The sequence below is a fragment of the Phyllostomus discolor genome, chromosome 8, assembly GCF_004126475.2.
Source record: "Phyllostomus discolor isolate MPI-MPIP mPhyDis1 chromosome 8, mPhyDis1.pri.v3, whole genome shotgun sequence".
NCBI lineage: Eukaryota > Metazoa > Chordata > Mammalia > Chiroptera > Phyllostomidae > Phyllostomus > Phyllostomus discolor.
This window is the reverse complement of record NC_040910.2, coordinates 71,440,055-71,465,114: the sequence shown is the minus strand read 5'-3', so window position 1 is coordinate 71,465,114 and position 25,060 is coordinate 71,440,055. Positions and strand designations below refer to the sequence as shown.

Genomic DNA, 25,060 nt, shown 5'->3' with positions numbered 1-25,060 from the left:
AGCCTAGCCGTGTCTGAGGAGCTTCCATTTGGACTTAGGGTCAGGAAAATCTAACCCCCTAAAAGGATTAAAAATTTGTCCTTATATCCAATAATAATAATATATGTGTGTGTATGTGAAATATAATAATAGGTAATGGGCCATTTTCTTTTTTTTTTCCTGGTCTATCAGGAAGCTCAGATATCATCTTTACCCTCATAGCTATAGCAACTGCCTCTCCTATTTGTATCTTTGGTTTTAAGTCCTATTTCCCTCCCCTTATTATTTATAAAACTGCTTCAAATCTTTCCTATAGAGATGAGGCATAAAGAAACCCAATGAATAAATATTTACACAGCATTTCTTATCACCACACCTCTGTGAAGATCATCACCAGGGCCCAGCTCTGTGTACAACGCTGTGAACTCGAACAAAGACAGTTTCCTCTGTGTTTTCCTTATCGGAATGTCATGCTGCCTGACAGGACCGAGACAGCCCAGGGGAGTGCCCAGGGCTGAGCCACGCTTTCAGGAACCTGTGCCAAGTCTGTCCTCTTTCTGGCAACCCTGGACAGAGCTCCAGCCCCTCCAGGGCCACGCCTCACTACTGGCTCCGCACCCTTGAGTTGCAGGTTTCCTCCAAGGCCCCTTCAGGCCCCTCTGTCCTCTGGGAGGGAGGGGGGTGTAGAGAAGGATCCGACTTTTCCAGACTTGTCCCTGTGCTCGCACCCTGTCTCCCACCTCACCCAGGTCCCAAATAATCAGGCCACACACGAGGTTTCAAGTATCTGTCTCTTCCTTTCACTCTCTCAAAAGAAAAAAAATAAATAAATTGCAGAAGGCGGCAGCATTTCCAGTCTTCCCCTGGACACCCAACCCCTAACCCCTGCCCCCCACCCTCCCTCCCACATTCCCACTCCCTAGACCCATCCCTCCCCTTCCCCCCCCAAAAAAAAAATCCCAAGGGGAAAAAAAAAGCCAAAATTAGACCTTCCACTCATGCAAACCAGCAAAGAAAAAAGGCGGGGGGCATGTGGAAGGCAGGGAGCCCACAGTGGAGTCCCCCACTTATCCCCCCAAAAAACCACCTTTGAGAAGAAAAAAAATGGAAAAAATAAATGAGAAATCAAGGGACATGGGAGTCACGGTGTGGGCAGGGGTGCCCCAGGCCCTGCCTCAGGAGAGGGTGGAGGCCTGTGGCCCTGCATCCCTGCAGCGGGTGCTCCTTGAGGGGTGCCTGGCTTCTGGAATGTGTGTGTGGGAGCAGACAGGAAGTGGCGGCCCCCAGTGGGTTCATGTGTGCGTTGGGGGCGGGCAGGGCCAAGGAGTCCTAAGGAGCGAGGGCCAGGGACCAGGAGCCCGGCTCCCCCCAGACCCCAGGTTCCTGGGGTTCAGGCACCCAGTTCTGGGGTGTGGGGATACATGCAGAGGAGTGTCCCCCCTCCAATGGGCTGGATCCAGTTAGAAAGGAAATAAATAAGAAGGGGTGGGAGGGAGGCTGGGGAGTGCGAAGGGCTTGCTTGGGCAATTCAGTCCAGATCAAGGGCCCAGGCGATGGAGGCGGGGCGAATCCAGGCCAAGCCAGGGCAGACATCAGAGTCTCTCTCGGGCTGGGACCCAGATATAGGGGCCTGAGAGGTCCTCGATGACGCGCTTCACCTTGTGGTAGATCTCCTCAAAGCTGTCGCCCTCCACGATGGCTGGGGGTGGGGTGGAACAGGGAGTGAGGCCAGATGCCTGGCCAGGGGCGCGGCAAGAGCCCAAAGGAGCACCTTTCTCCAATTCTCTAAGCCATGAGCCATGGGTCTGCACCCCCCAAAGGGGGCACCTATTTCTAAACCATCCACCCAATGGTCTCCACTCCCCTCTCCCACTCTTCTGCTACCTTATTTTCCTTTTTCAACTCTGAGCAAAGACGGACGTATCACGTGCTGGTAAGGGGCTGGCAGCAGCCTCACCTGAGAAGCACTCGGTGAATTCCTGCTCCAGTTTGGTGGCTCTGTCGAAGGCTTTGCGGGCTTGCTCCTCTGTGATACGCTTATTAATCTCTCTGTGAAGACGGAGAGAGACACAGACCTAAGGGAGGGGTCCCACCTTGCCTTTTACCTCCTCCATCCAGGAATGTTAAATTGCTAACAGTATTTTCTTATTTGGAGCACAAAGCAAAACAATAAATAATTCCCAATACTCTCTGGGGCTGCAGATGACAGCTCCCCACCCCCGCTACCCACAACCCACCCAGCCAGGTATGGTCACTCCAGGGACCTCTCCAGAGCCTCATCCTCCCGGCCTTCCGCCCCAGTGAAGGGATGCAGATTCTAACTCCCAACAGCCCTAGAGGCCCTGGCTCACCCCAGCTGTGTGTGCCCCAGGGCCTGCTGGGAGTTGTAGTCCTGCCTAACCCAAGGAAGAAAAAGAGGGGAGAGGCCTGAGATTTCCTGCATCCTCTAGGTTCCAGCTCTCTGTACAGATGCCCCTCAAGGGCTGCTACAGCCACTGCCCAGGGTTGTGAGGAGAAGAGTTCAACACAGAGGCCTTCTGAGGCCCAGGGCCACAGGTATGGGGGAGTGCAGGGGAGCCCCCTCCAACGACCATACTCACAGCACATTCTCCAGGGAGCGGGGGCGGATGAAGATGGCGATAGGGTGCAGGTGGGCCGCCTGCAGCCGCCGCACGGCATTGGCTGAGACATCAAGGATGCAGTGCTTCCCCTGGGGGCAGGCAGGTTGGGCGGAAGGGGACCAGCAGGTGGCAGGAAAGGACAGACAGAGAGAGGTACCAGAGCAGGACACAGTATATGGAAAGGCAAGGAACAGGAGGTTGGCCAAAGGGAAGTGACATGGATGTCAAAAGACACATTGGCAGAAAGAGTCAAGGTAGGAAGGGCATATGGACAGAACGAAAGACAGAAAGAAGAAAGGAGGTGGCAGAGAGAGAGCAAGAGAAGGGAGCAGCACAGCAGGAGGGAATTGGAGAGATGGACGAGGGTGGGAAGCAGGCAAGGAGGGAACCCAAAACAAGAGGTAGAGCAAGGCAAGAGGGGCAGAACAGAGTGGGGGAATTGAAGGCAGGACAAGACAGATGGGGCAAGAAAGCAAAGGAATAGGAGAAAGGAAGTAGGATAGAGGGAGGAGGGAGGGGAGGACGGACAGAGGACAGACAGATGGAAGGAACAAGGAGAGGCAGATGGGAGGGAGGAGAGGCAGATGGAGAAAGGATCCATGGAAGGGAGAGAGGGCAGGGTGGGGGCAGCAGGGGGAAGCAGGTAGCAGAGGAGTGGGAGAGGAAAGTGGAGACCCCAGGAACAAGTGAGAGGAGGGGATAGGGCCACAGGGGAGTCAGGCAGAAGGATGGGATCAAAGTGGGGGAAGCCAAGCCACCAAGGGCAAGGCCACAGGGAGAGAGGAGAAATGGGACAAGGAGGAGGGAGGGGGAGCAGAGCAGGGCCAGATGGCGGTGCCGAGTTTGGGGTCAGGAAGCACGGGAGGCAGGCAGGGGGAGCGAGGCCCAGAGAGCAGGCGGTGAGACAGAGTGGCCCAAGAGGAGAAGGAGGTGGAGCAGTGCAGTCCAGACCCAGCAGGGAAAGAGACAGAGAGAAAGAGAGTTAGAGAGAGCTGGAGGAAGGCCATGGGGTGGGGAGAAGGGAGGAGGCAGAGTAGGAGACGCCCACCAGGCCCTACCTGCTCTGCCACCTCTCGCACGGACTGCACGCTGGTTCCGTACAGGTGGCTGTTGTACTGGCCGGCCTCGATGAACTTGTGCGCTTGAATGTCCTTCTCCATTTTTTCCCGGGACGACACAAAGTGGTAATCCCGGCCATCTATCTCATACTCCCTCTTGGGCCGTGTCGTATCTGCCAGGAAGTCACCACACCCCACAAAGATCTAACAACCATCCCTCTAGCTCGAAGGCTGCCCATGTCAGCCCCCCAGAGTGCTCAGCTTGTCCTTCAGTGGAAGGGGTCACTAGGGAAACCCAGACTGACCAGGACAGAACTGCCCTCCCAGCACCCGCTGGTCCTCCAAATCTGGCCTCACATGGCAACATGCATGGGACGTGAGCATGGCTGAGAAGCACCCCTCCTCTTTGAATCCCAGTGTCCTCCTGGGCCCCAACGCCCAAAAGTGGCTCTGCCCCCACCCCCACCTCTATCCCAGGGCCCGGCACTCACGAGGAACACAGGATCCAAACTTGTCGGGGAACTCAGAGAGAAGATCATCATTGGCACGGTCCTTGGTGGGCCCAAGGATGATGATGGGGCGAGCGTAGTGCACTGAGGGGAGAGAGCTGGCTCAGCGGAGAGCAGAGCCACAGGGCGTGGGCATGGCTGGGGCCAAGGCAGGGCGCAGGGCTCACCTTCCATCTGTGTCACCGTCTCGTAGCTCAGAACCGAGTCTTCCCGACCTAGTGAAAGGTAGGGCATCTGTGAGGGGCTCTGAGACAGGGGGCTTGAGGTTCCATATTGCCTTCCTGAGAAGCTCGGGGCTCCTCTCACCCAGGTCTTCCCAAATTGACCCTACCTACCCTGTGATCCAGAGCTGGAGCCCCAATCCTAGGAGGAAAGAGCAAGCCATGTGATTGGTTAAGAGTTCACCCCATGTGTCCCCACTCTTCCACCCAAGCTTACCCCCTCTTCCACCTACCTTGGCCTTTAACCTTGACCACTCCCGTCGCTCAACCCTATGGGAAACATGGAGGGAGGGAGGAGGGATAGGAAAATGTCCAGTGAGGGGTCCTATGGCCTCCACCCACTGGACCAGTCGATAACCCCATCTCCCAGCAGTCCCAGGGCCCCTGTGATCCTAAATAAGATGTTTGCCCCAAAGGCTCATGGGAGTTATGGTGCCCAGGAGGGTCAGCAGACAGATTACCCAGAAGTCAGAGGGCAAACCCATGCCCTCTTGGCTGCCCACCCTGGGGACCTTGGGAGATTTGGTGCCTGTGGCAGGAAGGCTGAAGGCCCTGGGAACCTCACCGCCGTTTGCTGGGGATAAAACCGATGTCATCGGTCTCACTGTCAGAGTGTACCCGCCGTGCCTGCCACCACTCCTCATCACTGGCGTCGATTACGTGCAGCACGTCCCCAAAGTGAAAGCTGAGGGCCTGGCTCAGGAAGCCGCAGTCCTTGGTCTTGTCATAGTCAAATAGGGCCCTGGAGGGCAGAGGGCCACCGGTCAGAGCATGGCTGAGGACCCCAGCCACCCTCAGACCCAGCTCAGAGGTTCAGGGTCAGGGGTCTACAGCAAAACACAGCTGACAATGGCACTCCCACAGGGGCCGTGGGCTCTGAGGACCCCAAGAACTGAGTGGGTCCTCAGTTCTACAGTAGAACAATAGAACAAAAGCTCTACTGTTACTCATAGTCACCACAACTATTAACTGTCATTCAATCAACGCCACATCAGCGATGAGACAGGCTATGGATTCAGTGCGATCTCTAAAGTAAAACCTAGAACACCACTCCCCTGGGAAAGCAGTCTGCAATACCCATGCACACCACAGTCATGGAGGTGATGTGGAATCTGCTCAAATTCATAAAAAAATTTTTTTCCTTAAATCATTCTTTGCAGACTCTGGTTACCCTTAATAGTATCAAGTTCCTGTCAGTCAGCCCCAGCCCCTGATGTCAAGGCAAGGGGAGAAATGACCACTGAGAAAGGAAAGATGAAGAGCAGGGCAGTGGGACAGGAAGAGGCGGAGGCGCCAGGGTTGCTCAGCATCATCTGTGAGTCAGAACTGGACCTCAGCAGGGAGGGAAGGGCCAAGCAAGGCTCCCAATTAAGAGCGGATGGTGGTGCCGGTCAGCGAGAGAGAAAACACTGATTCAGCAAGACAGAAAGCACAGGTACACAGAAGAAAGAGATGAGCTCAGTTTGGGACATGTTGAATGGAAGACGTCTGTGGGGCATCCCAGCAGACAGGTCCAGAAAGCAGATGGCCAGAAGCGCAGGTCTGGGGAGAGACCAGGCCAGAGCAGACGGTTCCGAGACAGAGCTGCAGAGCAGAGCAGCAGACTAGACCAAGTGAGTGCACAGGAGCCCAGAGGGAGAGAAGGAAAGAAGCATAAGATACCTGGGGAGGGTGGAAAAGAGGAGCCAGTGGGAGAAAGAGCCCTGAGAAGGAAGCAAATGCCACTGGAGAGCAAAGGGGCTACATGAGGGAGAGATTGAAGCTCACCTTTCCCAGACGCTTCATCTAGGAGGGAGGGGCAGTCTGGGGCAACATTCTGGATAGCCTAAGGCTCCCTGCTCTGGCAGGCATTAACCTTTGAGTTTCCAAATTGTTGGGCGACTGGCTGTGGTGGGGGCAGGGGTCTAAGAAAAGTGCCAGGGTAACCAGGGGCTAAAAGGCTGTAAGGATACCTGAGGCTGAGGCTGTTTTCCAATTGACACGAAGTATTTCAAAATGCTAATATGTGCAGCTGAGCCCATGAACACCAGCTGAGTGTCAGGACTGGACGGGAAGTGGCAGCAAGGCAGGGTTAGGGGAAGACATGGCTGGGGCGGGGGTGGTCACAGAATGAAGAGGAACCCAGCCCAGGAAGCATCCAACCTGATATAGAAACCCCTTTTGGGGTTGCTCCGCAGGGAGGCGGTTCCTGAGCCCAGGCTGCTGTTCATGAGCTGTTCCCGAAGATCGTGGATCTTGGCCTCAAATCGGCTGTACTCTGAGGAAGGACAAGAAGGTTCCTGAGCTCTGGCTCCACCCTCCCGCCACCCTCCCTCTGTCCCCACTGAAGCAGGAGCTGAGGAGGCAGGGTCCTGGCGACCATCTTAGCCCACAGGAGGAGCAGCGTCCGGCCTGGTACCTTCTGGTTTATACTGAGCGATAATCGTGACTGTCTGACCCGCATTCTTCAGGGCTATGGCAGCCTGCTCATGGCTGGCATTGCGGAGGTCAACACCATTGACCTAGAGGGAGGAGGAGAGACTGAGGCCCTGGAGATGAGGGCCAGGCTCCAGCCTACCCAAGCCCCTGCCCAAGAGCCCTGGGCCCTGCCCTGAGAGGAAGGATGGTACGGGCAGGGGCTGGCCTTCTCTCACCGAGAGGATCTGGTCCCCTTTCCGCAGCTCCCCACTGAGGTCTGCAGGGCCCCCAGCCAGGATAAAGGAGATGAAGATGCCTTCACCATCCTCGCCCCCAACAATGTTGAAGCCCAGGCCCGTGGAGCCTCGGTGAATGACAATCCTCCTTGGTTCTCGGGGAATGTCTTCCTCCCCCAGTAGGTCCTTGGCTACTGGGGAATAGCGCCGAGGGGATGTGGGGGTCATGGCTGTGGGGTAGTCAGTGCCCAGGTAGCTGCTGTGACTGATCTCGTTGTCCAGGTGCTGGGAATAAGCTGAGGGAAGACAAGGAATAAAGGGTGGCATGGAAATGCATGGAGGGAGACAGTACCCACTGCCCCGCTTCTCTCTAGGGAACCAGGACAGCCACTCAGGTGCAGGGGAGTCATTCTGCCAGAGATACTAGGGTGGGTGGGAACCGGATCAGAGATGCTGGGAGCAGGAATTCACAGGTGACATCAGGGGTTGGTTCTCCTAGGGATGATGGGTTTGAGGTTCTATGTCCTAGGTGTGCCAGGACAATGAAGTCGAGGAGTATCAACTCCAGGTTTTGGGGGGCTTTCTTTGGGCTGTAGAATCTCTTAATCTATAAAATGCCTCTCCGTCTTTTGTTTTCTCTTGGCCATCCATTGGGGGGGGGAAATGAGGTCATTTGTCAAACAGAAGTTCTCACATTCTATTAGGGAAACTCTGATAGGGGAACCACTGTTTGCATCCCAGTGGTGGTAACATGTGCCCCTGCCCTGTATCTCCTGTAAGCTGGTGGTTCATACTAGAGACCTAGTTAGATTCAAGTCCAACATTTTAGTAAGAATATTTCATAGATGGTGCTGTGTACTTTCTGCTGCACCGTAACAGGACATGTGTTCTTGTTAGTAAGACTAACCGGTCAGCCAGGCATTGTGAGTCTTTCACCTAAGACTTTTAGTGGCCACTGATGATCACTTCCTGGTTCTAATATATCAATGGGGACAGAAAATTGGTGATGTTCCACCTTTTTTTTTTGAGGGAGGAGTATTTATTGGTGGGAATTCTTCTATAAAAGAACAACTTTCCCGTATTAACCATTTGGTTACCCTAAGGTACGTTTGTACAAGAAAAGGAGAATAAATGCTTTACTCTTTCCCTTGATTTGCCAGTTTTCAGAAGAAATGGGTTCCTAAGCACCCTCCAAAGGTACCCCTTTCGAAGTACCATTATGATTTCATGGATTTTAACATATTCAATGAGTTTAGTTGAATGGCCAGTAGAAGCCCCTTCAACTTGGCTCCGGTGTCTACAGCACAGCCTTAGCAGCCTTAGATAGCTCCCTCGCTTTCTGGGATGAAAACTGTTATGAGCTCATCTTCTACATTTCTTGCCCAAGATTCAGAATCGGCCCTTTTTTCCAAGGAGCCAAGGTTCCTTTTGGTAGGGTATGGTATTTAGAAATACTACCACATGACTTTAATATAGTTTTACAATATAATTTCATATCTTGTAGGGTCAGTCCTGCCTCATTATTCTTTTCCAAAAACTTCTTAGCTATTCTCTCAAATATATTTTTCCAGTTAAACTTTAGAATCAATCTGCCAAGTTTCCAGGGAAAGTAGAGGGAGGGGTGGGGAGGAGACATTAAAATTCTGATTAGGGTTGCATAAAATATACAGATTAATTTGGAGAGGGTTGAGATCTTTAACATACTAAGTTTTTCCATTACATATTACATACGGCAACATGCTTAATTTTCCATATTATCTCTAAGTTATTCAGTTATTTCACTTAGATTTTAATATAGACAGACAATAGTATAATTTACAAATACAGATGAGTTTGTTTTTCCCTTTTCAAATGTAACATCTATTTATTCTTCTTGTTTTAATACACTGCCTGAAATCTCTAAAGCAGTGATTCTCAAGCACTCCCAGGGGACATCTGGCAATGTCTCAAGATGTTTTTGGTTGTTCTGACTAGTGAGGAGGGTACCACTGTCATCTGATGGAGGCCAGGGCTGTTGTCCAACATCCTGCATGCACCAAACCACCCCCCATAACAAAGAACTATCAAGTCCAAAATGGCAACAGTACCAACCTTGAGAAGAAGCCCTCCTCTCAAGCCATGCAGAATAACAGCAACAATAAGAGATATGCTTGCCCAGTTCCTAACTGAATGTACACATTGCAAAGATTTTATCATTAGGAAATGTTGTTGTTTTCTGCTAACTACTACTCTTCGCCACATTCAGGAAAATTCCTCTGTTCCTGGTTTACTAAGTTTTCATCTGAAACTAGATGTTAAATTCCATCAAAAGCTTTTCCGACATCTATTTGAAATGACTTCACAGTTTTCCTCCCTTAACTTTTAATATAATGAATCAAATTAAGAGGTTTCCTAATATGGAACCACCTTTAGTTTTCTGAAACAAACCCTATTTCTTTTTTTTTTTAAGATTTTATTTATTCATCTTTAGAGAGAGGTGAATGGAGGGAGAGAAACATTGATATGTGAAAGACACACCAATTGGTTGCCTCTTGCATACCAACTGGGGACCTGGCCTGAAACCCAGGCCTGTGCCTTTGTTGGGGATTGAACGGGTGACCTTTTCGGTTCACAGGCTGGCACTCAATCCACTGAGCCACACCAGCCAATACTATGAACTCTACTTTGTGACAATGCTATTCCTTTAATCTGCTGCTGTGTCTGGTTTGCCATTATGTTACTAAAGACTTTTACATCTCTATTCAGAAGCTAAATTGGCCTGTACTTTCTTTTATATTATCTTTGTGACCATTTGAACTGAATGAAATGTGAAACTTTTTATCATTTCCCATACTCAGGGAGAGCATAAGAATAATCCATTCCTTGAAGATTTGATAAAATTAGCCATAAAACCATCTGGGTGCCTGCCTTGTCGGGCAGGAGGAGACTTTTGACAATATTTTCTAGTTCTTCCATGGTGACCGATTTTCCATCCATTCTCCAACCACAGTAAGTAGCAGGAGTTGTGGCTATTTTGTGGACAGCAGCTGAAATGGAACAGTCATGGGGGGACATGAGATGGGTCACAGGGAGCTTTGGGCTTAGAGGACTCTCACAGGTTGTGATGTCTGGGGGAGCGTAGCTGTCACTCAGGTAGGCATTGCTGGGCTTGGCCACCTTTAGGTAGACAACATCATACGTGTTCTTCAGGGCTGCCACAGCATCCTCATGCATGACGTCCTCCAGCCCCACACTGTTGACCTGTGGTCAAGGGAAGCAGAGCTCAGACAGAGCCAGAAACAGCCTCAAGACAAAGGCATTGGGAGTGAGCAAATAAGGAAGCCTGGGTCTACTCAGGGCCTTAGGCAAGACCCAAGTGTGGGCTAGGCAAGTGACAGGGGTCCTCACCGCCAAAATCTTGTCTCCAATCTGCAACCTCCCATCCTTGTGGGCGGCACCCCCTTCAATAATCTTGGTTACATAGATGCTATTATCTCCAGGGATGTGCTGGTTCCCTACACCTCCCGCGATGCTGAAGCCAAGACCTAGATGGAGGGAAGGCAGAGGTGGGTGACTGGGAAGCAAGCCTTGGGCAGTGGACAGTGGACACAGGGGTGGTGACATAATGGGTTACTACCTTTAGGCCCCTTGATGAGCTTGATCTCCATGAGTTTCTCAGCCGGGGGCTTCCGGCGCATGACATAGAGGCGGACGATGGAGCCTGCCTCCTTGAGGGCCTCCACCGCAGCTGAGTGGGTCACCTCTCGCACATCCACTTCATTTACAAACAAGATGCTATCGTTGACCCTGAGAGCAGCAAGGTGGGCCTGAGCCACGAGCTTCCTGCTGCCCTGGCCCTCCCTTTCAAGGGAACCAACATCCTAACCCGTCTCCTCTCCCCACCTGAGGCGGCCATCCTGGGCCGCAGCCCCACCAGGAATGATCTTGGTGATGAAAATGGATGGGTCGTCACCGATGTGTGGGTTGTCAGTGCCACCTGCGATGCTGAAGCCCAGACCCGAGTTACCCTGAGCAGAAGGAGGGGAAGAAGGTCAGCCCCCCTCACTTCCTACTTTTGGCAAAGCAAATGGGAAGAAGAATGGGTTGGGGAGCTGTGACCAGAGCATGAAGGGACAGGCTTACAAGGCTGGCCACCTAGAAAACATGGGCACAGAGAAAAGCACAGACAGGGAGCAAGGGGACCTCAGATGGAGAAGCCTGCTCACCCTTTCCAAAGTTATCTCCTCGTATTCCATTTCCCCCTCGGTCCCGTTCACCTGCAACTCCAGCATGGACCAGAAACACAGAAACAGTGAGACAGACATTCCTACCCGAGAAGCTGCCCCTTCCCTACTGCTGGAACCCAGGCTAACCCTCTCTCCCTCCTTCCTTCTTCAATGGCCCCAAAATCTAAACAACTCACATATCCTGGAGCTTCTAGGGTGTCTGTGTTGACAATCACAGGGGGAGAATTGGCCTGTGAGGGGGGGAAAGGAGATGAGAAGCTTCCTGAGCCTTGGCTCTAGAGGGAGTCCATAATTAAGAGTCCCACCAGCCTGGCTACCCTTTCAGCCTCTTAACCAAGCCCCCTCTGCTACCTTACAGTCCCTCAAGGACCTAGCCTCAATCCATATTACATACACACATGCACACGTACATGGACTTAACTCTGCCCAGCCCAGGCCCCCTGCATATAGGAGACATTTGAGAAGCCTGAAGGAAGAGACAGCCAGACAGGGAGCAGCAGATGGTACAGAGTGGGGGTAGGGAGACTGGCTGGGGGGAGCCTCTCACCGGATGTAACACCACAGGGTGTTACATGCCTCATGTGCTACACACATAAACCCCAGGGCTTATGTCTACAGGGTCCTGCTCCCCTCTTCTTGCCCCCATCCCTGTCTCTATCCACCCACACACACAGATACCTTCACAACTCTCCCTCAGATTTGCACCTCACCTTTACACACATTTGCCCCAAATCCTTGTACACGATAACCAGGGGTTCCCCCAGATGCAAGCCTCTCTCTCACCCACTCGCTATCTAACCCACCCCTTCCTCTAGAGACCTTGTTGCCTAGCAGGAGTATCTAAGCCCAGCAAAGGCCAGGGAAGACCCACCTCCAGGAGACCCTGTCGTCAAGACAACGGGAGGGGTGGGGGCGTGGCCTAGAGGCAAGCAGATTTCCTCAACGCAGAAGAGATGAGCTAGCCACGCCTCTCCTGCCCTGGGCCCCGCCCCCAGTAAGCTAGTCGGAGAGACGTCCAGGCTGAAGTGGTCTGTGGGAACAGCGCATTCTGAATAACCTCCCTTCCTCCCTCCCCTGGGCCCCTCACCCTATGCAGTGCAAAGCACGTCAGGAGGGGAAGGAGTGAAAGACATCCGGGTCCTACCCTTCGATCTATTCCTCCCCCCAACACACTTCATTAAAGAAAGAGTTAAAGTGGGGTGTGCCAAGGCCCCTGACGTCAGTAGCCTCGAAATAGCAGGGTCTCCAGACTCTGGGGCGGGGCCAGCTTTAGGCCGGTCCTAGGGGCTTCCCCAGTTGCCAGGGCAACAGAAGCCACATCTCCATGGCAATGGAGGAGGCTGCCCAGAGCCTCCTTCTGGGGTCCCCAACCTATCGCCGCCTCTTTAAACAAATAGTTATTTGGAGTTTACCAAACACGAGGCATTCTCCAGGCTCCTCTTTCTCCCCCTCCAAAGGGGTCTCCTCTCTCCTCTCTCCTCTCTCCTGCCGCTGTCTCTCAATATTACATATACAACACCATTTTCAAGCTCTGCAATAGGTTTCATAATCATAAATGTATTGACACCATCCACTGACCCTCCACATCTCAGTAAATGCTGTTATCCAATAGCCAGACACCAAAATCTCATCCACTTGTCCATCCTCCATCCCGTGGCCTATCCTGAATTCCCATGCCCACCCTAGAACTCCTTTCCTCAGACCCCTTCATCCACACCTTTTTACCCCACCCCGCATCCTCCACCTACATCCCTGTCCCATCCTTCAATCTCCATCTTCCAACCCCAGCCTCCAGCCTCCATCTGCTTCCCTGTCTCTCTCCCACCCTCCAGCCCCATCCCTTATCAGTCTCCTGCCCTTTCCTTCCACCCTAATTTCTGGTTCCCTTACCTCATCCTCAAACCCTCAAGATTCCATCCCCACATCACAACACTTCATTCTCAACCGACTCCCCATGGCTTCTGAAGATGCGGTTTCTCCTAGCTGCCGGCTCAGGCCCTGACCTAAGACCTCCCACACACACTTAGGCCTCCACCACTTGCTCCTTCCACTGCCCTCTGCTTCCTGAGCTCCGACTGCAGCACTCCCCAGCACTGTACCTACTGCCACCTCTCAAACCCCCCTTCTCTCACCTTCCCTCTCCAGGGACTTAATGGCCCCATCTAAAAAAAAAAAAAAAAAAAAAAAAGGACATCTCTGTTCTTCTTTCCTCTACTCCTTGCAGCCCCCAGAGTTTCTCAGGAATACTCTGCACCATTTCCCCATATCCAGGGCCTTACTTTCCTTTCTTTCAATCAGCTCAACCTGCTGCCCTGATTTCAGTCCCACCCCAGTCTGTCCCCTGCCCTGGGACTACTTACCCTTCTGTTGGCTCTCCATTTCGCTACAAGCCAGAGAACACTCTCTCTCCAACTCCTCTCCTGCCAGCCTCCTCCTTCTCACCAGACCCTGCTGCTGCCCCTCTCTGCCTCTTTATCCCTAGGCTCTGAAACCCCCTCCCCAACTCTTGGTACTGTCAGCAGCCTCCCTCATCCCAAGGCACCCCACAAGATCCTAAACCCCAGCCCTGACCCTACAATGTTCCCCTCAACCTCACAGCTTGTCTGGTACTCTCCATCCCTCCCCATCCTGTACCCCTGGAAAAGGAGACTGCGAGGGAAGAAGATGGAAAGTGGCCTGCAGAATGGAAGGTCTCAGAAACAAGGCCTCCCCAAGACTGGAGGAGGATATTCAGATGTGAGGACACAGGAGAAGGGGAAACAGGTAGTCATAAATAATAATGGAGGACAGACAGGGTACAGGAATATCTGGGCAGAGGTGAGAGCCCACGAGGATAAGAGAGGGAAGCATGAAAGGACAGGAGAGAAATGATGAACAGTGAAGGGGGTAAGTGGGAGGGCGTGGGGTGCTGGCTGACCGATGAACAAGACTGAGCAGGCCACAGAGGGCCAGAGCTGGGGAATCAGGGAGAGGGAGGAGAGTGCGTGGGAGGGAGAAAGAGACAGCATATCAAGAACCAGCCAGCCAGCCAGCCAGCCAGCCAGCAGGGAGGGAAGGGCAGCAAAGGGGGAGGAAGCACGGGAGCAGAGCAAAGCCTGGGTCAGGGGACAGAGGCAGGAGGGCCCCAGAAGTAGAAGTCTCAGGCCTGACAGATGGAAAGGGCTGGAGACTAGGCAGACAGGGAGAGCCAAGCCCAAGAGTGAGAAGTGGGGGGAGGAGGCAGGGAAGGGACAGAGCAAATGAGGGCAGCGGGAGCTCTGAACAGAGCTCTGGACACAGAGAACGTAAACAGAGGTAGGGAATATAAAGGAATGAAGAAGGCCTGGGCTTGGTGAGCATCCTCCACACATCTCAACACGTAAGCGAGCAGACACGCAGGCATGCACACACATGCGCACACATCCTGGCTTTAAGCTCTACACCCACTCCCACAGCCTGGCCTCTGTTTCTCCCCTGTAGGAACAAGGTGTTTCCAGCACCTCCCCCAAACACTCTTTCCCCCAGGCCCGAGGACCCTAAGCCCCAGGCCCCCCAGCCCCAGCCTTCCTCCACCTTCAACCGGGCTCTAGCCCTACCGGCCCTTGGGGGTGGCTGTAGCTCCGAGGCTCCAAGGGGGCGGCACTGGGGAGGGGAGCTGCCTGAGTCTCCTACCTTGAGGGGGGAGAGGTGGGTGTGACCCACGACCCCGTGGACAGCCTGGAGGTGGGACAAGTTCCTCTCCGCCACGTGCACCAGCTCGGGGGCGTTTACCTGGTTGGGGAGGTGGGCCGGGCTGTGCTCCAGAGGGGGCGTGTCTTCATCTTGGTAGCGGTATTTCTGGGGACAGGATGGAAGTGTCACTGGGGCCGACCCAGAGCCTCAGAGTTGCAGGCTGCCAACCCCCACAGCCTCCTCTTCCCCCAGCCAGTGCGGTGTGGGAAGGCCCCGGGGCCTGACCAGCTCCTCCCCCTCCCTCTCCTCCAGCCCATTGGTTCCCCTCTCTCCACCCTTCCCACAGCCCCTTCTCCTGCCAGGCCTTGGCACTTCTCATTTCTTCCCAAATCCCAGCTCCATCCCCCAACTCCTCCTCCTCCCATCCTAGAACCCTCAGCCTTCTTCTACCCAGCACACTCCCTCCTCTGGCCTCTGATTTTTCACCCCTTTCCCAGGCCTTCATTGTAAGTCCCTCCATCCTTCCAGAGCTCCAGCCCTTCTGACAGTGGTACCCATATTCTCTTCATCCATCCCCAAAGTCTTTGCTTCTCTCATCATCTTCATGCCACTCCCCTAATTACCTTAATCCTTCTCCCCACATTGTAACCTCCTTCCTCCCTACTCCAGTTGCTGCTGCTGCTCTCTACTTCATCCTATGGTCACCCCACCCTCATTGCCTCAGTCTCCCCACTGCAGCCTCTACCTCATAAGACTGGCTCTCCAGTACCTCCCACGCAGGAGGCAGGGACCGAGTTCAGGCCCTTCAGCTAGCATGTATTTGGCAGCAGCCCCCCAGGCAGAATGAAGCTAAACCTGGCCAGTTCTTTCTCCAAAGGTCCTGCTGGTTCCCAAGTAGTCAGCAGTAGGCTCCCCCCAGAGCCCAGCCCCACCCTAAAAAATGCCCATAGCCCAGCCAGCTAATCGGATATACTAGAAGGGGATGGGAGAGAAAGGGGGAGGACAGAGGCAATAGGGTTCAGGAAGGGGATGGAATGGGTGTAGGTTCCAGGTTCCAGATTCCCTGAAGAGAGTGGAGTGCTAAGCCTCAGGGTGAACTCCTGGCCTCCCTCTGGCCTATTGGAGTGAAAGCCCCAACATCACCCTGACTCTCTTCCCAACTAACCACCGGTCATCTCAAGGGCCTCCTGTGCTAGCTTAGCAGGGACACCAGTAAATGAGATTAACTGGGCATCAGACAGCAAGGAAAAGGGCAGCTGGAGACAGCAGTGAAGGGCAGCAACTGTCCCAGGGTCCTCCCACATCTGCCTCAGACCTCATGCTGCTCCCCTCCTCAGGAGCTGCCCCCCAGAGAAGCAAGACCTCCCTAACGCCAGGCTCAGGCACTGAGCAGAAGGGTGCCATATGCAGGGCTCTCTCAGGGAGTGAGGATGACAGAATATACTCCCCAGTACACGTGGGTAAAAAAAAGAATTTCCCTCGCAAAAAAGTATCTGAGAAGCTGAGAGTACCCCAACATTTGGAGGGCAACAGTTGCAAGATCCAACTGGAGGAAGCTTATCAAAGTCAGTGCCTGATACTAGAGTATGATTCTGAAATTTCTCAGGATGATGAACCGCGGCTGAGGTTCATCAACCAGCTTTTAGCTCAGGGCACAGAAAGAGAATGGGAGGAGGGACAACATGCTGACATGACGATGATGCTCAAACCCAGGAAATAGAGACAAATAGCATAAGATGTATCTTGATACATTTGAAGAGTCTTAAAGAAGGAAAATAGGGCTCGTGAAGATACACTCCATTTTCTGGCCCACAGACATGAAGACAGTAGCATCCTGAGCTCCAGTTTCAATTCTATGGGCACAAAAAACAGAGAAGAAGGAAAAGGACAGGGGAGTATAAGCTAAATAGCCCTCCTCAAAGACTGGGCCATCTTGGATAACAGAATTCAATGAACTGAAAAAGGCTGTTCATTCCACATCCTGAAAAGGTAATCATCAGCCTGAACAGTGCAAGAGCTGAAGGACAGTGCCCAGAAACTGGGGGGTTCAGGCAGCTCTCCTCTCTCTTCACGAGGCCCCCAATCCTCTGATAAATGAGGCAGGGCCAAGGGTTGCAGCTTCAAGTTTAGGAGTCTGGGAGGGTGTTTGAGCTCAATGCCCCTCCATCTTCACCCTATCTCACAGAGAAAATTCCTGAATCTCATGATGAAATGCCAGGTGCACATAAAAAAAATGGAAGCATGGAAGGGGGCATTTCATCGTTTATTCTAGAGAGGAAATGAAGGTAAATTTTTATCACAGTGAGGCTATAGACACATCTCTCTGCCCCGCCCCCATGAGGGATTGGGGGCCCAGGATTGAGGAAAGGTCTTCTCGGGATTGTGAGACAATGTGACCAAACTAGGAACCAGGAAAGGGTACAAAGTACCCAGAATGTGGCTGAAAGAGGTTAGGGCCTATGTTCAGCCCTTGGAAATTTTCAAAGTGCTTGTAGCAAGGGGTGGGGGATGGAAATCTGGAGCCTTAGGGGTAGGGGAGAGTAATTCTGAAACTGCAAACTGGGAGGTGGGGGCTGTGGCAAGCACCTCTCAGTCCTGGATTACAGGACAACTAAAGCAGAACAAGCACAAAAAAAAAGGATCCCCTCTTTTACCCTACCGGGACTCAGGGCCAGACCGCGACAGCTCAACTGCTATTGGGACCAAGTCTGAACCCCCAAAATATTAGGGCACAAGACAAGTAAAAGGCTTGGGCGTCACTGTTGTTCCTCTCCCCTTGGCCCCCTCCTCACTGTAGTCCCAGCTGCATAAAATAACCTGGGACCAAGGCTTGCATCCCCAAAAGAGAGGGGTATGAAAGTGGATGATGATAAGAGGGGCGACCCACTGCGCCTGTCCGCGACACACTGCAACCCAGAGACCCTGAGCCAAGCGGAAGGAACAGCGACAGCGCTTGAAGCTTGCACCCTGAGATTTGGAGGGTCCGGGAAGAGGGGAGCGGGCCGAAGCCCGTACCGCGGCACGTACCACGCAGAGACACATGGAGGCGAATCTGTTCCGAGCCGACATGGAGAAAGGGAGGGAGACTCAGGGGTGGGATGGGTGGGAGAGCAAGGGTCCCGGGGCTGGGGAGGGGGAGGGGCAGAGGGGCGGGGGCTGCGGCGGCCGCGGCAACTGCTGGCTGCGGCGGGGGGGGGGGGGGGGGGGGCGGCGGGGGCACAGCGCCTGCGCAGTGCGGGAGAGCGTCACGATGGGAGAGGGTGAGGGGAGACCCTCTTGGCCATCAACTTTCCTGGTTCCAGCTGTTTCTTGTAGACTTCACTTTCCACAGTCTACTCCTATTCCGACCCCTCTACAAATAGAGACACTCTTAAAATTTGCCAATTTATCGCTGTGGTTCTCAAGGGCCCCTTTTTCTATCTAATCTTCTACCCTAAAATCACCAGACCCCTAACTATTCCAAAACCTTACCAGACTGCTCATCACTACTGGACTCCCAAGGTACAGGGAAGGAAGGAAGGAGCACTTCTCTCACTTAAAGACCCCCAAGGGATCTAGATTTTCTCCCACAAGCCCCTCCCCCCATCCCCAAAGACTGTTAATATGGACAGCATCCCATCAGATGCAAAGACATCTCCTATTCTAACCAGCAGTCCAGCCCCACCTGATAGCCAGACAAGGCAGTCTCAAGAGTTTAAGAACCACAGGTCCTTGTGCCTCGAATTAATCTTCCCCTTAAAGCATCCATTTTAAAATCATACCTATCCCTCCATCCACTAACAGAGACCTTTAAATTAGTGCAAATAGTACCCTTGCTCTAATGTAAACATCCAAAGAAGCAGTTCTCAAATTCATTTGGGGTCCCCTGTCCAAATCCCTGAATCTAATGAAATACTCATGACTTTCTAATATACCAGTCCGCAATACCACCACTCTCCAAATTAAATTGGAACTTCTATTCATTCCCAAACCCTTAAATTAAGAGACAATTTCCCTATTCCTTTTCTTTACCCCTCAGTTTCATACATCAGTCCCTTTTCTGACTGCCCTCCCTACAGCTCAACATCTCCTTCATGATTCCGAATTCTGTGTTGGAAGATTGCTCCCAAATATATCAATCTGTCCCACACCCCAGCCTCAAAAAATATCCACGGAAGTAAGATACAGCCTGCAATTTGCAGTGACACACAGATCTTCCAGAACACCTAAAACCAACTGCCTCAAGTCTCTTCAGAGGCTTCCATTTTCTCCCAAACTACTGGACCTGAAAGCATCTGTTCCAAATATTCTCCCATTGAACGACCACCTTTCCAACTCTTTAAACTCAGTCTCTTCAAATCTTGTTCTCTGGCTTCTTTAAAATGCTCACACATGGCACAAAGGACAGACTTCCCTAGAATCCCGCCTATGTCTCCTCTTTCCTGTTAACCAGAGTCTGTTGGATGCGCCCCCAAGATGACCCCCAATGCCCTAGTTTCATATCTGGACAGAATGCTTGGATCCTCAAAGGAAACCAGTAAGGAAGGGGCTGGGCTCGAAATGTCTTCTAGAATAGAAAAATCACAGTTCTCCACCAGTAGGCGCTATGACCCATTAAGACCCTCCTCCCAGCCCCCATTTCCTTTTTCCCTCCATTTTCCGTTTCCCGGTTGCCTAGCAACGCAGCTATCAAGGACTTTGCTGTCGCCTAGCAACCGTCTCCCTGGAACATAGAGCTGAGGTAGGAGGTTGTGCTCTGATGAAATCTGAACAGGCCTCCATCTTGGGAAAATTGAAACGTCAGATCGCCCAACTCCCGGATTCTCCTTTCCAAAGACCCCCGTGCCCCTCAGTTACTTAGACAAGTCCCTCAAAGCCTGTCTCATTTTGGCACATGGGACCACGCGCACTCCCCTGCCAGGTCAGCTCCGCCCTCACTTCAGTCGGGTTACTAGGTCCTAAGACCCCGCCCCTTTTCGAGGGCAGTTGCCCGCCAACTTAGAGTAAGCCAGACCTCGCCCACCTGCCTCCAGAAGACCACGCCTCCGTCCACTCCCCGCCTATTTGCTCCCCCAGCCTCGCCCATACTGTCCCTTCGCCACGCCCCTGTCGGCCAATGAATGAGGCTGTTGGCCACACTGCCCCGCCCCCGTCATCTTAGCTTGGCCCAATAAGGACCACCCGGAGGGGTTAACCGCTTCGCCTCCGGTGGTCAAATACCCCCGATCTTTCCCCACCCATCCCCTCTCGCATTTGTTCTGCTCCGCCCTCCGCCACCCTCGCCCGGTCCTCAAGTCCGCCACGCAACTTCAGTCGTCGCCGGTTACCATGGCAACGGCGGCAGCAGTGCGGGGAGAAGGGGGAGGGACGGGGGCGGAGTGGGAGAAAGAGATGCTCAGAGATCGAGAGACTCCTGCAGAGAGAGGCACAAAGTAAGAGTAAGTGATAGCTATAAAAGCAGAGGGCCTGGCACATGGTAGGCATTCAATAAGTGTTCCTTAAATTACTGCAGCAGGAGTCTAAATATAGGCAAATAAAGATGGAGAACTCTCAGACGGAGCTGGGAAGCTCAACGACCTGAGCACCCCCTACCCCACCCAGTATTTCGAGGGTAGAGAGGTGGGGACAAGAGCCATGTGCCCCCTGCTGGCTCCTCCAGGGCTACCCTCCGCTGCCCTGGATAGAGATGAACCACAACTCCCAACAGCCCCATTGGCAGCAATCCTCTAACACTGAGTGAGCTTATGCTTCAAGGCCTTATGGGAGTTGAAGTCCCCGCCACCCCGCAACTGACAAGTTTTCCGGCCAAGGAATGTGGCAAGCCTTAGTCTCCACGCCTCTGTAAAACCCCAAATGCATGATCCTCTCTGTGCAAGACTCCTTTCTTCAGGGATGTTCAACCCTGCGCTCCATGGAAGAAGTAGGAGTCTAGAAGGGAGATGGATAAATCACCCCCTCCCAGAATAGCTCCCAGTGCAAGCAAGCCCCTCACCCTCGTTCGCATATGTGCTCGCGTGTTGGAAGCAGAGCCCACACATTCCAAATGGCTTTTTGTGTACACCTGAACACAGGACCACAGCCAGAAAGCCTAAGTCTAAGAAGCAGGCTAAGAGCAGGACACAGGAGGAGCTGAGGACCAGAGGACAGTAAAGGAGAGCAAGCCAGAGAAACTGAAGCCCCCCAAATCTACTGAAACTACAGGGGATTTGGGGGGGACCACTGACAAGAAGCAGCATGAGAGAAATCTCACAGAAAAAAAGACAAGCAAGTAGCCCTGGAGAGGGGGTGGGAGCTCCAAACCTAAAGGCCCTCAGCCCTCAATCTCTTCTATCCATGCTCACACACCCACAATGCATGTGTACACACGTGTGAGTTTATGACAGGGAACATGTGTGTCCTCAGCTCCCTCTCGTGAAAAGCTGCAGTTCCCACTAAATATAACCCCCTCCCCAGCTTGTGACTCACCCGGACCCCGCCTCCCCAGCCCCCACTTCCTGTCCCACCCCCCCCAACCCCCAGCTGCCTGCCACCAGGCAAGGCCCCCCTCCACACATCAGGCACCCAGCTTCCCAGTCCCAGAGTCTCACAGCCAAGACCTAGGTATTCTGCATCCACCAGGAGCTTACTTGTGCTCCCCATCCTTGATCTCCTGGCCCTTTCCAGCCTTTCCAAACTCCAACCACAGGGACACCCTGGTACAGATCCTCACTGCCTTCCTCCTACTCCTTTTCACCCCAGTCACCTCAAATCCAGGTGTTCTCCTCCACCTTCATCCCAAGTGTCAGGGGTAACAGGAACGTTTCCCTCCATCTACTCTTCTCCCTCTTTCTAAACCAAGGGTAAATACAGTGTGGGAAGAGAGGGGGATATTGGGCACCTGCCTAGACCATCCCCAAATTTTGCACCACCCACCTGGTCCCCTCCTCAAATCCCCTCTCCCAAAATCTCTCATCCTCCTCCTCAGGAACTGGCAACCTCAGCTGCTGCATCCTTCTACCTCCCATGGGAGTACCCCAGATCCTAACCTTACCTGGTCCATTCCCTCAGGTAATCCTACAGAAGGCCCCAGCCCTCTGACAACTCCCAACTCTCCCCATCCCATATGATCGAACCCTAAATTAACAGTTCATGCTAATTGAGCAAGCACCCCCAAATGTATCTACCAGAAGACGCTGGTTCTATAGCCTGAAGGCCCACCCCTTCCCACCGGCTGACACCCCCAGACCTGTCAGGCACTCACAACCAATAACCTTCTACCCCTGTGTGAGAAGCCTCTTTAAATTGGACATGGCACCAGGAGGCCAGCATGCCCCCCAAGAGGAAAGAGAATCCCCCACACATAGTCCACCTTTCAACATACACGAGCAGGACTCCCATGTGAGCCAGGCTTCTCCTTAAATAAGTCTCTTGCAAATATGTTCGGTAAACCCCAAAACCCAGCAGACCCCCAAACCACAGAGTACCCCCAAATTTCCATTTCTCTACAGGTACAAAGGGATGACTCCAGGGGGCACCTGTGGCCAAACCCAGCATTTTCTCAAATGTGAACCCCCAAACTAAATTAGGACCCCAAATACATCTTCTGATGCTCCCCAGGGCCCCCAGCCCCAGATTAGGCCTGCCTAACCTCTCCCCATAAACTCATACCCTCCCTCCAGTTTAGAGCCCCCAATCATGCTTACCTTGGTTGTCACTATACAGAGACAGTCCATGTTGGGGGGCCTGGCCTCGGCGGCGGGTAAGGGGCTCTGACTTCATCGGAGTTTCGTTCCTCCCCTCCGTGGGTTCTCACCCCTCCCCCCTCCGCACCCCACTTTTGCAGGGGTGGCCAGGATGGGGGGAGGGGTGAGAGGGGAAAGAGGGGTTTGGAGAAGGGAAGGGTAGGGGAGCGTGGGAGAGAGGGGAAGGGGGCCCTAAAAGGGGGTCCCCAATGGAGGGGGGGCTTGGGGAGCACACCCCAGTGCTCAGGAGGGACGGGGGCACCGGGGGCTAGCAGCCCCGGAGTTCGGGGGCTGGGGCATGAGCTGAGGTGGGGGAAGGGAACTGGATTTCGGGGAGCCCCAGGGAGGGGGGTATCTTGCCTACCTGCCAGGGACTAGGGGCCTTAGTGGGAGGAGTGGGGTGGGGGGGGGGGGTGGAGGCGGCAGCGGCGAGGGAGCCGTAGAGCCAGAGGAGGGAAGGGGAGAGAGGAGGAGAGAGGAAGCAGGGGGAGGGAGGGAGCCAGGAGCCAGAATGAAGGGGGGGGGGGGGGTGCCTTGGCAGAGTTAACTCCTTCAGTGCTGGCAGGAACCCGGATAATGGAAAAGGAGATGGAAGCAGAAGCAGAAAGGCCCTGAAGCAAACATGGAGACCTGGCCAGCTACCAGAGATGACAGCAGACATAATGAGGATGAATTTCATTTCTTAGAGGAGGAAGCACCAAAGCTGGGCTGGGATCACCCAAGGTTGTTTAAATACTGGAGAGAGGCCATAGCAGGGGGTAGGAGTGAGGTAGGGTTGGCAAGAGAGTATACCAAGGGTCTAGCTCTCCCTCAAAATCCACAAGAGGAAGCCTGAAAAATTATATCCTAAACTCTTTGGTGCTTGAAATTGAGGCAGGCAAAGAAAAAGGGGAAGCAAGAGGGAGAAGGGGCCTAAGGAGAGGAGAGTCTATTCTCTGGGCCCCAGACTCAGGATTTTGTTTCCTGGGTCCCCAAGTCTCAGTTCAATATCAGCAGCACTTTGCTCAACCCTCCAGCTCTGCCCACTTCCTCAGGAAGTTAGGTCCCCATTCTTGCCCCCTTACCTGACTTTCTGAGATGGAAGCCTCATAATAGTCCAGGATGTCTGTCACAGGAGCAACAGGGAGTTACCCTCTCCCCACGCCCTGCCTCCCTGGCCACCCCAACCATCACCTTGCCTCCTGCTGTCTGGTAAGGGAGGAGCTCCTCCAGCCAAAACTGGTGGGCACTGAGGAGGGACACTGTGGAGATGATCCCTGCCTGAGGCTCCTCTTGGACCAAATGATCTCCAGGCTCCCAACCAGCCCCCGAGTTTGGTAATTACTCACAGGCCCAGGCCAGCCTTTTCCACCACTGTTCCTTGGAAAATTGGGACTACTCACCCAGCAAGGCCTGGAAAAGGTCACTGTGCAGCACTGCGAGGAAAGAGGGTGCCCATCGCAATAGTGGGGGGGCCAGGAGCCAGAGGACTGACCTGGGAGCTGGTGAAATGCAAGTGAGAGTGGATTGGGAAAAGAAAGAGACAGACCAACGTAGGCACTCACCTCATCTTCCCAGTCTTTGCCCTTTCACCCCAGACTCTATGGAAAGGTTGAGGGAGAAGGATTCCCAGAATTTCAGCCCTCCACTCCAACCCCAGGCCTCTCCTCCCATAAGGACTCCTGTTTTTCACCTCTTGGTCTTTCCGACATCTCTGTTTTCTCTTACTTCAATCTCCCTAATCCTCCAGGATTAGAGCTGAGCTGTCTTCTCCCCACCCAGTTCCAGCTGCAAGGTAAAGCAGGCACTCTCTGAACCACACAGATGTCCCATCCTTCTTCAGGTCCCCAGGCACCACCACCATTACCTTGCTCCACATACCCTGGCCCCTTCCCAAAGCCAGGCAAAACGTAGCTACACCTCCCTAAGTGACTGAGGAAGAGGGTTACCCCCTAGGAGACTCCAAGAGCTCAAAAATAAAAGAAGTTGAGCCCAGCTCTCTCTCTCCTCCTGGGCCTGTCCCCAATGGGAATGGCAGAAAGAGGGACATAAGTGGCCTGGGACTTCTTGACCTAAGGCTAGAGAAGTGTAGGAGAGGGAAGAGACATGAGAATTCTTAAAGTTCCTATCAGGCCTGGGAAAACTCCACCTGCGCGGAGATCTAGCCTGAGCAGTCTCAGGAAGAAACAGAAGGCAGGCAGAGTGAGGTGGATGTTGAAGAAGGTCTGAGAGGCCTAAAGGAAAGGCAGTGAACCCCAGGAGAGAAGAGAAATCCTCCTAGGTCTCAGGAGAATATGTTCGGGACACACACACCAGTTTGAGTCTCCCACCCCACCATTTCCCTCCCTCTTGTAGATTTCACAGGCGATACCAAAGAGTCTTCTTCCCAAACCTCTGCCTCTAGCATCTATCCTATACTTTTGTCTTCCCACCTTTCTAACTCCACCTGGGAAGTTTTCCTTTCAGTCTATCCTCCATCCCTC

The 25,060-nt window shown here is 53.2% G+C and overlaps 1 protein-coding gene across 20 annotated transcripts; it reads right to left on the bottom strand.

The window, feature by feature from the left end:
• Nucleotides 1-756: 756 nt before the first annotated feature.
• Nucleotides 757-24,353, bottom strand: DLG4 (discs large MAGUK scaffold protein 4). Of its 20 annotated transcripts, none has more exons than XM_028534179.2 (22): nucleotides 24,271-24,352; nucleotides 23,981-24,079; nucleotides 23,663-23,703; nucleotides 14,998-15,063; nucleotides 11,424-11,477; nucleotides 11,227-11,277; nucleotides 10,904-11,028; nucleotides 10,638-10,807; nucleotides 10,409-10,545; nucleotides 10,117-10,261; nucleotides 7,022-7,317; nucleotides 6,787-6,889; nucleotides 6,531-6,645; nucleotides 4,954-5,130; nucleotides 4,622-4,658; nucleotides 4,503-4,530; nucleotides 4,335-4,382; nucleotides 4,150-4,251; nucleotides 3,659-3,831; nucleotides 2,580-2,689; nucleotides 1,937-2,028; nucleotides 757-1,678 (listed from the first exon to the last, which is right to left on the bottom strand). In XM_028534179.2, the coding sequence occupies exons 1-22, from the start codon at nucleotides 24,287-24,289 to the stop codon at nucleotides 1,572-1,574; spliced, it is 2,295 nt and encodes a 764-aa protein (XP_028389980.1). In that variant the 5' UTR covers nucleotides 24,290-24,352; the 3' UTR covers nucleotides 757-1,571. The 20 variants fall into 20 exon arrangements, with proteins under 20 accessions (XP_028389980.1, XP_035889011.1, XP_028389977.1 ...); XM_036033118.1 differs by having other exon boundaries at nucleotides 1,444-1,678; nucleotides 11,227-11,286; nucleotides 14,899-15,063; XM_028534176.2 differs by having other exon boundaries at nucleotides 1,444-1,678; nucleotides 14,899-15,063.
• Between the last annotated feature and the right edge of the window lie 707 nt (nucleotides 24,354-25,060).

Bases quoted from the DNA above. Each gene is read 5' to 3' on its own strand.
- DLG4 (XM_036033118.1), bottom strand. The intron at 23,704-23,980 runs GTGAGTAGTCCC...CTCCTGTGACAG, and splicing joins CCTTTTCCAGGCCTTGCTGG to ACATCCTGGACTATTATGAG. The intron at 10,262-10,408 runs GTGAGGACCCCT...CCTTGACCACAG, and splicing joins TTGGAGACAAGATTTTGGCG to GTCAACAGTGTGGGGCTGGA.